Below are 18,018 nucleotides of genomic sequence, written 5' to 3'. Positions count from 1 at the left end.
AGACCCCTGTCCATACCATCCTGCAAAAACTCCAAGACATCTGTCACCGACGCTCGAAAGGGAAGAACTTGTCGACCTGCACACCAATGCTCAAATACTCTCCAGACCCGGACATACGCCAACGAAGTGGACTGCCTACGCGAACTCAACATCGTATCGATAACCCTGGACGAAAAACCTTTCTTCCTTAACCTGTGCCTCTCAAGAGCCAGGCCGTAAGCGAGAACCGATCCGGATCTGGCATAACTATCGGTCCCTGACACAACACCACTGAATCTGACAACGGCAGAGGGTCCGCTACTGCCAACCGAACCAGATCTCCGTACCACGGCCGACGCGGCCAATTCGGGGCTAACAAAATCACTTGACCGGGGTGCCGAGCGATGCGCTGAACCACTCGACCGACCAACGGCCATGGAGGAAACACATACAGCAACTCCTGCGGCCAAGGCATCAGGAGCGCATCTATGCCTTCCGCTCGAGGATCCCTCCGTCAACTGAAAAACCTCTGAACCTGAGTATTGCGGGCCGTTGCCATAAGATCCATCACGGGAAGTCCCCAGACCGACACAATGCGATTGAACACCGACCGATGAAGCGCCCACTCTCCTGGGTCTAGAGAATGCCTGCTTAGGTAATCTGCCTCCACGTTGTCTACTCCAGCCACATGTGCCGCGGAGAGCGCTAGAAGATGAACCTCCGCCCATTGACACAACAGCGCCGCCTCCTCCGCGACCGCCTGACTCTTTGTGCCCCCCTGACGGTTGACATAAGCCACGGCGGTGGCGTTATCGCAGAACACCCGGACTGCTTTCCGCAACAGCACACTCTGAAACGCCAGAAGCGCCAGCCGAATGGCCCGAGTTTCCAAACGATTGATGGACCACTGAGCTTCTACCTGAGACCAGCGACCTTGAGCTACCTGACCGAGACAATGAGCTCCCCAGCCCTGAAGACTGGCGTCTGTGACGAGGACCACCCACTGTGGAGCCTCCAACGGCATTCCCTTTTCCAGATTTCCTGGGTCTAGCCACCACCGGAGACTGAGGTGTGGGCTTACCAGCAGCTGAAGGCGCACGTCCAACCCCTGCGACAGAGATGACCACCGACTGAGAAGAGCTGACTGCAATTGCCGCATGTGCGCCCGGGCCGATGGAACTACCTCTATGGTGGCCGCCATCAACCCCAGGACTTGCAGATACTCCCGGGCCGTCGGAGCCGCCTCCGACAGAAACAGACGAATCTGACCCTGCAACTTGCGAATCCGAGGGCCGGGCAGGAAGACTCGACCATTCCTGGTATCAAAAAGAACCCCCAGATACTCCAGCGACTGCACCAGGTGACTCTTGCCGAAGTTCACTACCCAGCCCAGAGACTGAAGAAACTGCACCACCCGAGCAGTAGACACCTCGCTCTCCGACTGGGACTTGGCCCGAATCAACCAATCGTCCAGGTAGGGGTGCACCAGAATACCCTGCTTCCGCAAGGCCGCCGCCACTACAACCATGATCTTGGAAAATGTTCGAGGAGCCGTTGCTAATCCGAAAGGCAGAGCACAAAACTGAAAATGCTTTCCTAAAACCGCAAAGCGCAGAAATCGCTGATGAGCAGCCCGAATGGGGATGTGCAGATAAGCCTCCGTCAAATCCAAAGACGTGAGAAACTCCCCTTCCTGCACCGCGACAATGACCGACCTCAATGTCTCCATGCGAAAAGAGAGGACTCTGAGAGCTGCATTGACTGCCTTCAGATCTAAGATAGGCCGAAAGGCATCCTCCTTCTTCGGGACCACAAAATAGATTGAATAGCAGCCCAAGCGGCGGGAACAGGAACAACCGCCCCCAGACTGATCAAGCAAGCCAGAGTGTCCCGCACCGCTGCCCGCTTGAGCTTCGAATGACAAGGAGACTCCAGGAACCTTTCGGGAGGTGAGCCGTCGAACTCCACAGCGTATCCGTCTCGCACCACCTCGAGAACCCACTGATCCGAAGTGATTTGGGCCCAGTCCTGGTAAAACAGACTCAGCCGAGCCCCTACCCGAACCAGAGCCTGGACCCGCACACCTTCATTGCAAATTACGCCCCGACACCTGTCCTCCTGCGGGAAAATCACGCCCTCCGCGCCGATTCCCACGAAAGGACTGAGTGCGCTGAAAGAACCGACCTCTAAAGGACCCACTAGTCCTCCCGGGCCTATACCGGCGAGCCTCCTTAAACCGACCTCGGGAGGAAGTACCCCTGGAAGCCGCCTTAGGACGAAAATCCGGAAGACGAGGGGCCTTGGCATCGCTGAGCCCGCGCACCAACTTATCCAAATCCTCACCAAAAAGCATGGACTCCTTAAAAGGAAGAGAACAAAGCTTGGCTTTGGAGGCCGCATCTGCGACCCAACCTCGCAACCACAGTGCCCTACGTGCCCCCACCAGCATAGCCATATTCTTGGCCGAGGCACGGAGCAAATCATAAAGCGCATCAGACAAAAAGGACGATCCCATTTCCAATTTGGCTAATTCCTGCACCCCGGAGGTCCCAACCTCCACCGAATCATCAAGCAGCTTCTCGGCCCATCGGAAACACGCCCGCGCAACCAGCCCCCCACAAACCGAGGCCTGCAGGGCCAGGGCCGACAAATCGAAACTCCGCTTGAGGAAGGACTCAAGCCTCCTATCCTGGGGATCCCGGAGAGCAGTCCCCCCGTCCACCGGAATAGCCGTGGCTTTTGTAACTGCTGTCACCACCGCATCTACTGTGGGTGCCTTAAAGGAATGTCTATCTTCCTGTGGGAGCGGGTACAGTCTAGACATTGCTTTAGACACTTTACAGGGAGAATCCGGCGAATGCCACTCTTGAAACACCATATCCCGGAGGTCCTTATTCATGGGAAAGGACCTAGCCTGCCGCTGAATCCCCTTAACCAAGGGGTCCACCTGTCTAGCCTCCCCCAAAGCCGCCTCTGGCTGTTCAAACTTAAGGGTGGAAGAGACCTGCTCAATGAGCTCCGCAAGCTCCTCCCTGTGAAAAATCCTCACTACAGAGGGACCCTCCCCAGGAACCACCACCTCCGGATCCTGAGGACCCTCAAATCCCTCAGGGTCCCCTATATCACTAAAAGCACCTTCGGATCCTACAGGAGAGAATCCCTCCTCGTCGTCCCACTCAAACCGAGGCCTCTTAGCCAGTGCCGAACTAGACCCCTCCCCTAAAGGTGGGGGTCCCGCCTTCCAGGCTTGATAGAGGGTCCACACAAAATCCGGAGGAAAACCAACGCCTCCTGTACCCTCAGGCACCACCTTCGGAGCCGATCCGGGAGCAGCAGGGCCAAAAACAGCTGATTCCGCGGGACGCGCAGAATCCAAAATGGCGGACGTTCCCGCCAAAACTAAATTCGCTGAAGCCGTCCCTGCCGGTGCTCCAGCCGCCGACACCCCCGAACTCGCTGGAACCTCCGCAATCAACACCGGGGGTGCCGCCATCGGCGAGGCCTGCTTCGGTTCGCCGCACAACCGGCACTGACCTCCCGGAGCTTCTACTCCTCGGCGCGAGCACGCGCGACAGCGGAGGAGTTTGCCTGCCATGACCCCGAAGCTCCCAACACGCTGTGCAAAACGGCGCAAAATCTCTCACTCACCGCTTCCCCAGCACAAGCACTCGCACTGCTCTCACTCGCTACCAACAGGAAACGAACCTGCCGTCCGTTCCTATCTAGAAATAGCTTCAGATAGCTCTTAAAGAGACATCACCCAAATTTTGGCAGCTGAGAAGTGAGGGGCTCTCAAGGCTACAATATTAGAAAAGCAGCCGAGGCACAAAGCTGCCAGAGTCTCCAAAGAGAGCAGCACAGGGGGAGGGACCTGAACACAGGTGTAACACCCCAGGGGGGAAAACTGGGCCCCACCGGACCCAGGGCCCCGAAGCACTTACTTTTTTTTTTTTTTTACCACGTACAGGGAATAGTCAAAACAAATTAAATTTGGCAATAAGAGAACAAATCCATTAACCGTATAATCAAACTACCTCACCAGACTATTGAAGACTGCACAGGCTGTCCATCTACCTCTGCTGAGACTGAGAAAATACTGGCTAGTGGATGTACTGCACAGGTTATATATACAGTATTCAAAAGCTCAGTGTTTCTCAGTCTCCCTCTGCTGGTAGGAGGACATAACCCACGCGTCTTGACCGGTCTGGAGGGTCATGGAGGAAGTTCTGGATAATGAGGGTATAAATGTCAAAATAAATAAATCTATCTAGATATCTTATATCAAAACTGAATAGATCATCCTTTTCTGAATGTTCCCAATGAATGCTGGGAATCTTTACTATTTCTACTAAAAGAATTGTGGTCTACTTCCATGACACCTTGCACAGAGCTGGATTTTTAACTTGGATATTTTATACCCTACTGTAACCACCTTGGAAGCAGAATGTACTTCTGAGTGTTCTAGTGAAATGCGTCTGTAACTCACTTCCCCTGGAAGTTAAAACATCAGTTGACTTGTGATATTCTCTACGAGTAAGATTTTTGAAAAGTTCATTAGTTTATTTTTGGTGACCTCTGTCAGAATGCCACGGTTTATGCGCGTACATGGTTAACACATTTTAAAAGAGCTAATGCGCCTATAACACAGTTTAGTAAACAGGGCTCTAAATATGAATGCTCTGAGCAAATTTCCAAAGAAGTTCATTCCATGAAGCAGGAGCATTATTACACTGAAAGGTGCAGCATTTTACGATTGATAATCTCTCAGTTGGGAAATTAGGATAAAGTTTGCAGAGATGAACTCAAGGCACAGAGAACTGTATGTTATACTATGTTTCTTCTTGTCCAGAAAAGTATTAAATATGGCTAAAAATATGTAAATCAGTATTCAGCCAGTGGTGGCCAACTTTTTAAAAAATGCTCTCGGTAGCTAAATTAGTCCTGGATATTCAGGTTATGTCTGGGCAGCAGCACTGAATATCCAGGGCTAATCAAGTTTGTCCTGGGCACTGCAGCTTATGTGGTCCAGGCCAATATTCAGACAGTGATGTGGGTGGGCCCTGGCTGGATGTCAGCTGAGACCTGCATAACTTTTTTTTTTTTTTTTTAAATATGGTCCAGTCCTTAGTCCTTCCAAGCACTTCTGCACTCCCCTCCTCCAATCCACTTGAACTAGCCTGCCCTCCTGATTTTCCCTTCCCTCAGCAAGGATCAAACCCCCTCACATCTCCTGGTCCCAAAAGCCCCCCCCCCCTCCTACCTGGGATCCCTAGTGGTCTAGTGGGGTCAAGAGTGAACACCACTCGTTCCTGCCCTTAGTGACTCCATGAACTCTTGCAGCCGACTAACAGTACTATCAAGTACCGCTAGAGGTTATATCAGTCATTTTGCTACGGCAGCTATTAGGGGCAGAAATGAGTGGGCTTTGCTCCCATCCTTGCTGGATCACCAGGGATCCTAGGTAGGCTCGAGGGGTGAGATTTTTTTTTTTTTGGGGGGGGGAGGGGGGGAGAAATCAGAGGGGCTGGTCGATGTAAAAAGTTATGTGGGTCCTGGCCAATATTTAGTCAGGTCCCATATAACTTAATTGGATGAATTTTAGACAGCTTTGAAGCTGTCCTAAATTCTCCCAGTTAGCTATGCAGGTACCAGCACCGAATACTGCCGGCAAAGGCATAACTGCAGGCTCCTTCCCAACTCCGCCTCTGACATGCCCACTTTAAATGTGGCCTATGAGAACAGATATTCAGCGGCACCGCCCAGTTAAGTGCTGCTGAATAACGGCCGTTGGGAGTCCCAAGCAATTTAAGTAGGCAGGAGGCTCTTCTGCCTGCTTATATCGCGTTGACTATTGGGCAGATAGTTTTATAATAAAACACGAAGACATTCAGTGCACTGTAGTGGAGATTACCATCATCATCCATGCACCAGAGAGCGCACCAGGAAAACTCTCCAGGGTGAAGGTCATTTCAAAAGGTGAATTCATTTTAAAGACGTGAGGGCCCAAAGACTCCAGACTCCTTTGACAGCATGTTTCCTTGCACAGACAGAAGAGAGCAGACGTTATTGCTGAAAAGGGGACTTCCTACACGATACAGTCGGAGAAGAAACTTTGGGCAGCTAGGTAAACTGCTCAAGTAGAGCTAGAGTTTTGTTTCTTGTGGTTCTTGTATACAATTTCTCTTATAAATAAAACTCCTTTGATGAAAAGTGAAAGTGGTTTCAGATTCTGAGTCCAGAAGCCAAAGGTGAAGGAAAACAACATAGCTAGTATGGAACTTTCACATATGGTGAGAGAGATTTGGTAGGATTGTCTTGCAGAGATAGGCACTGAAACACACATTGTGTAAATTAAGTGCATTAAACCTGAATAAAAAGGGTGAGTAGCTGGGCGCATACATTACTAGTGATATCTATTTCTCTACTCCCCCCCCCCCCACCCAACATTTCCTTCTTACTCTGTTCTCTGGCCAGCTGTATTTAAGCAAAACACTCTTTCAAGGGAAGGACTACACTGCTAGGGAATGAATGCTTTAGAATGAAGTGGGGCTTTGGTAAGACAAATATCAATTATTTTTCTAACATACTATGCTCCTCTACATCGAAAGATACAAACTCTCAAGTTACTCAATCATTGTAGTCATATGACATCAGGGTGAGAGGCCAGAGAAGAGTATGCTGAATGCAGATTCCTTTCATAAAGAACAGGGTGTAGAAAAATGAGATTCTCAAAGAATGTTTAGAAACACACACCATGAGTGGGAGATACATGGCGTTTTCGCTTCATGCAGGCCACCTAGAATACAGGAAGACTCCCATGAGTAAAAGTGAAAGATTCCAAAAGAAGGGTTAAGGGTCTTTATATTGCCACCTTTCTGTGTGTGCAACCAAAGTGGTTTACATCTACAGTATACAGATACTTTTTTCTGTCCTTAGTAGGTTCACAATCTAAGTTTGTAATAGGGAAATTCACTTTAGAGGTAGTGGAGTAGCCTAGTGATTAGGACAGTGGGCAAAGCACCACTGTCTCAGGTAGAAACAGAATATAAGCTCTCTGGGGACAAGGAAATAAGCTAATGTTCCTGAATGTTAATATGCCTTGCAAAAAAAAAAACAAGCTAATACACCTCAGGAGTTTGAGTCTTAGGAACAGGAGGTATTGAACCCAAACATAAACCATGCTCCAGAAGGGGAAGTACAGGAAATAAAGGGCAGCCGAGAAAGAATCTGGAACCTTCAACAGAAATATTTTTAGCCAGGACAGCCTATACAGGACAGATAGCAACCAAGAAGGACTTCCTACCATGTACATATTGAAGAAACTAGGGAGTTTAGTAAACCACACAGAGTTAGATTTTTCAGCATTTTTTTTGAAGATAATATGTACAAGCCAGGCACCTAGCACATTTTACCAGGCCTCCTCACTGCTCTCCACCCCAATCACAACTCCACATACCTGGGCTGGCAGAGGTCTCCAAGCCCCGCCTCCTCCAATGATGTTCGCCTCTGTGATGCCTGCCCTGCGGCCCCCCACCCCCACCCCATCGGTGTGCACAGAGGTGAACATTGCTGGAGGAAGGCTTCTGCTGACAGGGCTTGGGGACCCCCCCCCCCACCAGCCAAACCAACAGACTTGGGGGGGGGTCCCAAATCCAAATTGGAGGGGCCCAGGCCCCCAAGTGGATACGCCAATGTGTAAAGCTATGTTGTAAGAATGACTCTGGTAAATAAACTTCCCGTTTAAAAGTGCATATGGAGTTAGTGTTTTCAGATATAACAGATGAGAGGAGAGAATGAAGTCACCGTGGAACCTTCACACATACCTGACAGATTGGGTTAAGTTCCAATTTCCTCCTGAGGAATTTTTCAACATGTCCAATTGTCGCTTCCCCTGAAACCCGCACAAACTTCTTCTCCAAGGGCTAAAAAATAAAAAGTAAAGACATGTTATAGAGTAATTACTGACAATGCTTCAACTACCACACATATACATCGTGACATTTATTCAGGTATGTTGTTGCCATTACTGATAGCATGAACCTTTCAATACATGCCTGCAGAAAAGTCAGCTTTATATAGAAACATAGTAAATGATGGCTAGTTAAAGGTTCATAATGCCAAAGAATGCAGAACTGGATCAGATCAAGTTTAGCAATGTCTTCAATCCATCAATTACTGAGCTACATTACCACCTTGTGCTTTTATTAATTAATTTTACAGTGCAGTCTCTGAGGTAAGCACAAAGCGAATGCTACATACCTGTAGAAGGTATTCTCCGAGGACAGCAGGCTGATTGTTCTCACTGATGGGGTGACGTCCACGGCAGCCCCTCCAATCGGAATCTTCACTAGCAAAGTCCTTTGCTAGCCCTCGCGCGCACCGCGCATGCGCGGCCGTCTTCCCGCCCGAAACCGGCTCGAGCCGGCCAGTCTCATATGTAGCAATACAAAGAGAAGGGAAGACACAACTCCAAAGGGGAGGCGGGCGGGTTTGTGAGAACAATCAGCCTGCTGTCCTCGGAGAATACCTTCTACAGGTATGTAGCATTCGCTTTCTCCGAGGACAAGCAGGCTGCTTGTTCTCACTGATGGGGTATCCCTAGCCCCCAGGCTCACTCAAAACAACAACCATGGTCAATTGGGCCTCGCAACGGCGAGGACATAACTGAGATTGACCTAAAAAATTTACCAACTAACTGAGAGTGCAGCCTGGAACAGAACAAACAGGGCCCTCGGGGGGTGGAGTTGGATCCTAAAGCCCAAACAGGTTCTGAAGAACTGACTGCCCGAACCGACTGTCGCGTCGGGTATCCTGCTGCAGGCAGTAATGAGATGTGAATGTGTGGACCGAAGACCACGTCGCAGCTTTGCAAATTTCTTCAATGGAGGCTGACTTCAAGTGGGCTACCGACACAGCCATGGCTCTAACATTATGAGCCGTGACATGACCCTCAAGAGCCAGCCCCGCCTGGGCGTAAGTGAAGGAAATGCAATCTGCTAGCCAATTGGATATGGTGCGTTTCCCCACAGCCACTCCCCTCCTATTGGGATCAAAAGAAACAAACAATTGGGCGGACTGTCTGTTGGGCTGTGTCCGCTCCAGATAGAAGGCCAATGCTCTCTTGCAGTCCAATGTGTGCAGCTGACGTTCAGCAGGGCAGGAATGAGGACGGGGAAAAAATGTTGGCAAGACAATTGACTGGTTCAGATGGAACTCTGACACGACCTTAGGCAAGAACTTAGGGTGAGTGCGGAGGACTACTCTGTTATGATGAAATTTGGTGTAAGGGGCCTGGGCTACCAGGGCCTGAAGCTCACGGACTCTACGAGCTGAAGTAACTGCCACCAAGAAAATGACCTTCCAGGTCAAGTACTTCAGATGGCAGGAATTCAGTGGCTCAAAAGGAGGTTTCATCAGCTGGGTGAGAACGACATTGAGATCCCATGACACTGTAGGAGGCTTGACAGGGGGCTTTGACAAAAGCAAACCTCTCATGAAGCGAACAACTAAAGGCTGTCCCGAGATCGGCTTACCTTCCACATGGTAATGGTATGCACTGATTGCACTAAGGTTAACCCTTTCAGAGTTGGTCTTGAGGCCAGACTCAGACAAGTGCAGAAGGTATTCAAGCAGGGTCTGTGTAGGACAAGAGCGAGGATCTAGGGCTTTGCTGTCACACCAGACGGCAAACCTCCTCCATAGAAAGAAGTAACTCCTCTTAGTGGAATCTTTCCTGGAAGCAAGCAAGATGCGGGAGACACCCTCTGACAGACCCAAAGAGGCAAAGTCTACGCTCTCAACATCCAGGCCGTGAGAGCCAGGAACCGGAGGCTGGGATGCAGAAGAGCCCCTTCGTCCTGCGTGATGAGGGTCGGAAAACACTCCAATCTCCACGGTTCTTCGGAGGATAACTCCAGAAGAAGAGGGAACCAGATCTGACGAGGCCAAAAAGGATCAATCAGAATCATGGTGCCTCGGTCTTGCTTGAGTTTCAGCAAAGTCTTCCCCACCAGAGGAATGGGAGGATAAGCATACAGCAGACCCTCCCTCCAATTCAGGAGGAAGGCATCCGATGCCAGTCTGCCGTGGGCCTGAAGCCTGGAACAGAACTGAGGGACTTTGTGGTTGGCTCGAGATGCGAAGAGATCCACCAAGGGGGTGCCCCACGCTTGGAAGATCTGGCGCACCACTCGGGAGTTGAGCGACCACTCGTGAGGTTGCATAATCCTGCTCAATCTGTCGGCCAGACTGTTGTTTACGCCTGCCAGATATGTGGCTTGGAGCACCATGCCGTGACGGCGAGCCCAGAGCCACATGCTGACGGCTTCCTGACACAGGGGGCGAGATCCGGTGCCCCCCTGCTTGTTGACGTAGTACATGGCAACCTGGTTGTCTGTCTGAATTTGGATAATTTGGTGGGACAGCCGATCTCTGAAAGCCTTCAGAGCGTTCCAGATCGCTCGCAACTCCAGAAGATTGATCTGTAGATCGCGTTCCTGGAGGGACCAGCTTCCTTGGGTGTGAAGCCCATCGACATGAGCTCCCCATCCCAGGAGAGACGCATCTGTGGTCAGCACTTTTTGTGGCTGAGGAATTTGGAAAGGACGTCCCAGAGTCAAATTGGACCAAATCGTCCACCAATACAGGGATGCGAGAAAACTCGTGGACAGGTGGATCACGTCTTCTAGATCCCCAGCAGCTTGAAACCACTGGGAAGCTAGGGTCCATTGAGCAGATCTCATGTGAAGGCGGGCCATGGGAGTCACATGAACTGTGGAGGCCATGTGGCCCAGCAATCTCAACATCTGCCGAGCTGTGATCTGCTGCGACGCTCGTACCCGCGAGACGAGGGACAACAAGTTGCTGGCCCTCACCTCTGGGAGGTAGGCGCGAGCCGTCTGAGAATCCAGCAGAGCTCCTATGAACTCGAGTTTCTGCACTGGGAGGAGATGGGACTTTGGGTAATTTATCACAAACCCCAGTAGCTCCAGGAGGCGAATAGTCATCTGCATGAACTGCAGGGCTCCTGCCTCGGATGTGTTCTTCACCAGCCAATCGTCGAGATATGGGAACACGTGCACCCCCAGCCTGCGAAGTGCCGCTGCTACTACAGCCAAGCACTTTGTGAACACCCTGGGCGCAGAGGCGAGCCCAAAGGGTAGCACACAGTACTGGAAGTGACGTGTGCCCAGCTGAAATCGCAGATACTGTCTGTGAGCTGGCAGTATCGGGATGTGTGTATAGGCATCCTTCAAGTCCAGAGAGCATAGCCAATCGTTTTCCTGAATCATGGGAAGGAGGGTGCCCAGGGAAAGCATCCTGAACTTTTCTTTTACGAGATATTTGTTCAGGGCCCTTAGGTCTAGGATGGGACGCATCCCCCCTGTTTTCTTTTCCACAAGGAAGTACCTGGAATAGAATCCCAGGCCCTCTTGCCCGGATGGCACGGGCTCGACCGCATTGGCGCTGAGAAGGGCGGAGAGTTCCTCTGCAAGTACCTGCTTGTGCTGGAAGCTGTAAGACTGAGCTCCCGGTGGACAATTTGGAGGTTTGGAGGCCAAATTGAGGGTGTATCCTTGCCGGACTATTTGCAGAACCCACTGATCGGAGGTTATGAGAGGCCACCTTTGGTGAAAAGCTTTCAACCTCCCCCCGACCGGCAGGTCGCCCGGCACTGACACTTGGATGTCGGCTATGCTCTGCTGGAGCCAGTCAAAAGCCCGTCCCTTGCTTTTGCTGGGGAGCCGAGGGGCCTTGCTGAGTCGCACGCTGCTGACGAGAGCGAGCGCGCTGGGGCTTAGCCTGGGCCACAGGCTGTCGAGAAGGAGGATTTTACCTACGCTTGCCAGAAGAGTAGGGACCAGTCTTCCTTCCCCCGAAAAATCTTCTACCTGTAGAGGTAGATGCTGAAGGCTGCCGGCGGGAGAACTTGTCGAATGCGGTATCCCGCTGGTGGAGCTGCTCTACCACCTGTTCGACCTTCTCTCCAAAAATATTGTCCGCACGGCAAGGCGAGTCCGCAATCCGCTGCTGGAGTCTATTCTCCAGGTCGGAGGCACGCAGCCATGAGAGCCTGCGCATCACCACACCTTGAGCAGCGGCCCTGGACGCAACATCAAAGGTGTCATACACCCCTCTGGCCAGGAATTTTCTGCACGCCTTCAGCTGCCTGACCACCTCCTGAAAAGGCTTGGCTTGCTCAGGGGGGAGCGCATCAACCAAGCCCGCCAACTGCCGCACATTGTTCCGCATGTGTATGCTCGTGTAGAGCTGGTAAGACTGGATTTTGGCCACGAGCATAGAAGAATGGTAGGCCTTCCTCCCAAAGGAGTCTAAGGTTCTAGAGTCTTTGCCCGGGGGCGCCGAAGCATGCTCCCTAGAACTCTTAGCCTTCTTTAGGGCCAAATGCACAACTCCAGAGTCATGAGGCAACTGGGTGCGCATCAGCTCTGGGTCCCCATGGATCCGGTACTGGGACTCGATCTTCTTGGGAATGTGGGGATTACTTAGTGGCTTGGTCCAGTTCGCAAGCAATGTCTTTTTTAGGACATGGTGCAAGGGAACAGTGGACGCTTCCTTAGGTGGAGAAGGATAGTCCAGGAGCTCAAACATTTCAGCCCTGGGCTCGTCCTCCACAACCACCGGGAAGGGGATGGCCGTAGACATCTCCCGGACAAAGGAAGCAAAAGACAGACTCTCAGGAGGAGAAAGCTGTCTTTCAGGGGAGGAAGTGGGATCAGAAGGAAGACCCTCAGACTCCTCGTCAGAGAAATATCTGGGGTCTTCCTCTTCCTCCCACGAGGCCTCACCTTCGGTGTCAGACACAAGTTCACGAACCTGTGTCTGCAACCTCGCCCGGCTCGACTCCGTGGAGCCACGTCCACGATGGGGGCGTCGAGAGGTAGACTCCCTCGCCCGCATCGGCGAAGCTCCCTCCGCCGTCGTAGTCGGGGAGCCCTCCTGGGAGGTGGCCGCAGTCGGCACCGACGTCGGGGACCTTACCCCGGGCGATGGGCCAGCCGGCGCCACGCTCGACGGTACCGGAGGCGCAAGCACCGCCGGTACCAGAGGGGTAGGGCGCAACAGCTCTCCCAGAATCTCTGGGAGAACGGCCCGGAGGCTCTCGTTCAGAGCGGCTGCAGAGAAAGGCAGAGAGGTCGATGCAGGCGTCGACGTCAGAACCTGTTCCTGGCATGGAGGCTGTTCCGGGCTGTCCAGAGTGGAGCGCATCGACACCTCCTGAACAGAGGGTGAGCGGTCCTCTCGGTGCCGATGCCTGCTGGGTGCCGACTCCCTCGGCGACCCAGAGCTCTCGGTGCCGACGCGGGGAGGAGACCGGTGTCGATGCTTCTTCGACTTCTTCCGAAGCATGTCACCGGAGCTCCCCGGCACCGACGAGGAGGACGTAGAATCCAGCCGTCGCTTCCTCGGGGCCGAGGCCGAAGGAGGTCGGTCTCGGGGGGGCTGTACCGCAGGAGCCCTCAGGGTAGGGGGAGACCCACCAGAAGGCTCACCGCCACCAGCAGGGGAATGGACAGCCCTCACCTGCACTCCAGACGATGCACCACCGTCCGACGACATCAGCAGACGAGGTCCCGGTACCACCGACGTCGATGCAGTCGCCCGATGCCTCAGCGCCGATGCAGAGACTCGATGCCTCGATGCACCCGATACACTAGCAGCCGAGGAAGAAGGTCTGGACGCTGACGACGTCGATGCACTCGATGCCCCCGATGCCGACGAAGAGCCCGAGAACAAAACGTTCCACTGGGCCAATCTCGCTACCTGAGTCCGCCTTTGTAACAGGGAACACAGACTACAGTTCTGAGGACGGTGCTCGGCCCCCAGACACTGAAGACACGACGAGTGCGTATCTGTGAGCGAGATTACCCGGGCGCACTGGGTGCACTTCTTGAAGCCGCTGGCAGGCTTCGATGTCATGGGTGGAAAAATCACGCCGGCGAAATCAAAAGCCGAAATGGCGAAAATGAGCACCAAAACTTAGAGGGAGAAAAATCTCGACCGAGGCCGAAAAGAGGCCTACCCCGACGACGAAAGAAAACTTACCGGGGCAAAATCTGAAGAAATACGGGAAGGGGCAAACGAAACCCGAGAGGGCTTCCGGAGCACTTCCCAAACAGTTTTTGAGGATTTTCCGAAGAAAAAACACGTCGAAAAAAGGACGCGCGAGGTCGACTTTCCGGGGCTCGACACGGCGAAAACACGACCGTACCGAGTGCGGACGAAAGAAGACTGGCCGGCTCGAGCCAGTTTCGGGCGGGAAGACGGCTGCGCATGCGCGGTGCGCGCGGGCGCGCGAGGGCTAGCAAAGGACTTTGCTAGTGAAGATTCCGATTGGAGGGACTGCCGTGGACGTCACCCCATCAGTGAGAACAAGCAGCGGAGAATGTGTGAATTATTTTTCAGATTACTGTGCAACCAGATGCTACATAAATACATCTCCAGGAATTACATTCTTTTTTTCTTTTTAACTTTTCTTATGACAGAAAAGCAGCCATGTACGTGTCAAAACATCATATAGAACGTTCTGTTATCCAACTCCACTATGACTTTCTTTATATATACCCTAGTAAAAAAGGCCCGTTTCTGCCGCTGATGAAACGGGCCCTAGCCGGCACCAGACTCCCTTCCCCTCCCCTTACGCTTGTCTCCCTGGTGGTCTAGAGGTACCTGTTCGGTCGGGGTAGGAAAGAAAGAGCCCCCTCTTTCCTGCCCGTAACTGTGCTGCTAGCTTCCTTGCTGCATCGTGTGGGAGTCCGGCTCTCGGCGTTTCAAAATGGCTGCCGAGAGTTGAAGTCTCGCGAGGCAGCTTCAACTCTCGGCGGCCATTTTGATTCGCCGAGAGCCGGACTCAGACACGATGCAGCCGGGCAGCTAGCAGCAGCGCTCCGGGCAGGAAAGCGGGGGTTCCTTCGTTCCTGCCCGAGCGAACAGGTACCGCTAGACCACCAGGGATAGTGGCGTAAGGGGATGGGAGGTGACAGGGGGGGGAGGGAAGGTGATGAGGGGAAAATTGTGGTACCGGGGGCGGGCCGGTACCTTGAAATGGGCGGGGCGATGTGGTGAAAGGGGCCGGGGTGATGGGCACGTCGTCGTTTGCGGCTGGGATTTGTTGGAAGGGGAGGAGTAGGGAAACACCGTTGATATGCCTTGTTTTCGTGTTCCGCCCTCAACGTCATCACGTGTGATGTGAGGGCGGGGCATGAAGACATGGTGATTGTTGTGGCTTCACCACCATGAAGTTACGAACCGGTGTGTGAGTGCCTGCAGTGACGTTTTATTATAGCAGATGTTGCATCAAGGGACCATCAAAAAATATATACATGCCCTTGTAGCAATGTGTCATGCTGTCTCACTGGCACACCTCAGTCATCAATTCCTTGATATGACCACCACCATGTCCAGTTGTGCATATAAAACATGATTTTAAACAGTAATAAGCTTATTTCAACATATAATGAGCTTGATTCACGTATACAAAACTGTCAGCACAAATTAGAACTTATTTGCAAACGTCTATAAATACCCATATTCCCAAGTTTCACAGATATATACTCTCTCTCAGAGGTTTGAGCAATAATTTATCCATTCATATTACAAATATAAAGATTTTCTCTTAGGAATCTTTTACTAAAGATTAGTGCAGGTTATCTGCAGCAAGGCCCAGAAGATTAAAATGAGTCCTGTGGCAGATACGTGCTAATCTTTAGCTCCCCCTCTCCCCAATGTTGGCATTATGAGATTTTTTTTTTATTATTTCCATTAAATACTTGTTATCAAGAAGCAAAGAAATGTGTATAATTTGCACAAAAAAAATGGCAAATATCACTAGGAAACATTAAAACTCATTAACTCACATTATAAGGAGATACAGAAGCATCTGTAAGAAAACTTAGGATAATACAGAACTCCAATATTTTAATATGGTACCTTAAACTCTTAAGCTAATATTCCCTACAATATCTAGGTACTCCTTCTTTACACAGAATTTATCCAAATGAGATGGATTCATAAAAACATGAGTTTTCCCGAAAGCAGTCTAAGGGCCCTGTTCACTAAGCCGCGCTGTAGGCTCGCTAACGAACGCGCCTAGAGTGCGGCTTTATAAACAGGGTCCTAAGCATTTACAGGGATATTTTATTTTTAAAACGTTGCACCTACTGCCAGAACCCTAGCTTTAAGGGCAAGCCACTGCATCTGCATAACTTGAGACACATCTGGGTAATTTGTTTTTTAACCACAATACATCATATCTTTATTCTGAAAAAAATAAAAAAAATTTCAGCACTTTCAGTTTATCCATTTTGAACGAAAAGGAGACTAAGAGAGTGAGAATAGTACCTAATGAATCCTCAAGAAAATTTAGACACATCCAAAGATAGTATTTCCTCCTCACTATCCAAACTGCCATCCATCTTAAATTCCACCAAAATCCTCCCCATAATAGAATGCACCTATTTTTCTATCTTAAACATTTCTGAAAATTCTTTGTAGCAAGATCTCTGAAACAGAAACTGAACACATGAAAAATTAAGGGTCATTCCACGCCAAGTGGTCTAAACCTTCCCACCATCATGTCTCCAATTTTGTTCAAATTTTATCTGTTGCACGAGTCAGGTGTTAAACGAAGTTTCCAAAAATTTGAGGTCTCTAACTGCAATAGTTGCAGATCTAGACCCCCTTTTCTGAAAGATTGTCAGTCCATGAGCGCGCGACATTTACCGAAATGCCATTTTTGGGGTCTAATAAAATCCAAACACATTTATAAGAATGGCTAAAAAATTCAAATCCTGTACAGTTTTTGATGCTAATTCCGATGAAATGCATTTTAATATTATGGATGCAAAATCCAGTCAAACAAGTTGACTCAAAGTGTGCATCAAAATTGGTCGCGACTCATCGGAACATATTTGGACCAATATTCAGACCGCAACAACTTCCATGCAAACAAAGATACGGACTTGAAATTTTGAACAAGCATTATGCTTGTGCTGGACATAATACTGCCAGATTTGCAACTAACCAGCATCTATAACCGCCCTGCAGGATCTCTTCAAAGTTGGCACTGTCAGCGCAAATGGTAAAATGTACCAAAGTTCAAAGCCAATTATTAAAAAAGAGTCTGCCTGAATCAGCTTGTGAACAGTATCATCTGAAAGAGAAAATTGTGCTCTACAACACTGATATGTTTTTGTTTTGCAATGAATTTTTTAGCCATTCTTATAAATGTGTTTGGATTTTATTAGACCCCAAAAATGGCATTTTGGTAAATGTCGCACGCTCATTGACTGACAACCTTTCAGAAAAGGGGGTCTAGATCTGCAACTATTGCAGTTAGAGACCTCAAATTTTGGGAAACTTCGTTTAACACCTGACTCACGCAACAGATAAAATTTGAACAAAATTGGAGAACATGATGGTGGGAACTTTTTTAAATTAATATCAGGCAACTATTTTACCTGATTCATCACGTGGAGCGGAGGAGTGGCCTAGTGGTTAGGGTGGTGGACTTTGGTCCTGAGGAACTGAGTCTGATTCCCACTTCAGGCACAGGCAGCTCCTTGTGATTCTGGGCAAGTCACTTAACCCTCCATTGCCCCATGTAAGCCGCATTGAGCCTGCCATGAGTGGGAAAGCGCAGGGTACAAATGTAACAAAAAAAAAAAAACAAAAAAAAAGAAAAGATGCGAGGGTGCGTGAACCACCCCACAATTTAACTAGTCTCACCAATAATTTCTCAGATTTGTTGCCATATGTGCTAAAGCGATATCATTATCATATTCTGCTACCGTGAACAGAAAACAGCCCATAGAAACCCTTTGTACATCTCCTGTTGAATAACATACTCGCTAAACTGGTTGGAACCGGTCTAAAAAGCACGTTGCTGGCCTGATAGGCTTTGTGCATCGGGACCTGAGTACCTAATGATTCATCCTTTACTTTTTGCTCTTCAGACTGTCTGGGACTATATGTGCAGAGGCAAAACTCAGAACCTGGAAGTAGGGTTGAGATAAGTAG

The 18,018-nt window shown here is 50.3% G+C and overlaps 1 protein-coding gene across 3 annotated transcripts in view; it reads right to left on the bottom strand.

The window, feature by feature from the left end:
• The window catches only part of PCGF6 (polycomb group ring finger 6), a 104,792-nt gene that overhangs the window by 42,381 nt on the left and 44,393 nt on the right, over positions 1 to 18,018 (bottom strand). For all 3 annotated transcript variants that reach the window (XM_030202812.1, XM_030202811.1, XM_030202810.1), the window contains exon 8: positions 7,803 to 7,901. In XM_030202812.1, the coding sequence (XP_030058672.1) occupies positions 7,803 to 7,901 (99 nt within the window). The remainder of the gene's footprint in view (positions 1 to 7,802; positions 7,902 to 18,018) is intronic.

This window comes from Microcaecilia unicolor, chromosome 5, assembly GCF_901765095.1.
Source record: "Microcaecilia unicolor chromosome 5, aMicUni1.1, whole genome shotgun sequence".
NCBI classification, from domain to species: domain Eukaryota; kingdom Metazoa; phylum Chordata; class Amphibia; order Gymnophiona; family Siphonopidae; genus Microcaecilia; species Microcaecilia unicolor.
This window is presented reverse-complemented; position numbering and strand designations above follow the sequence as displayed.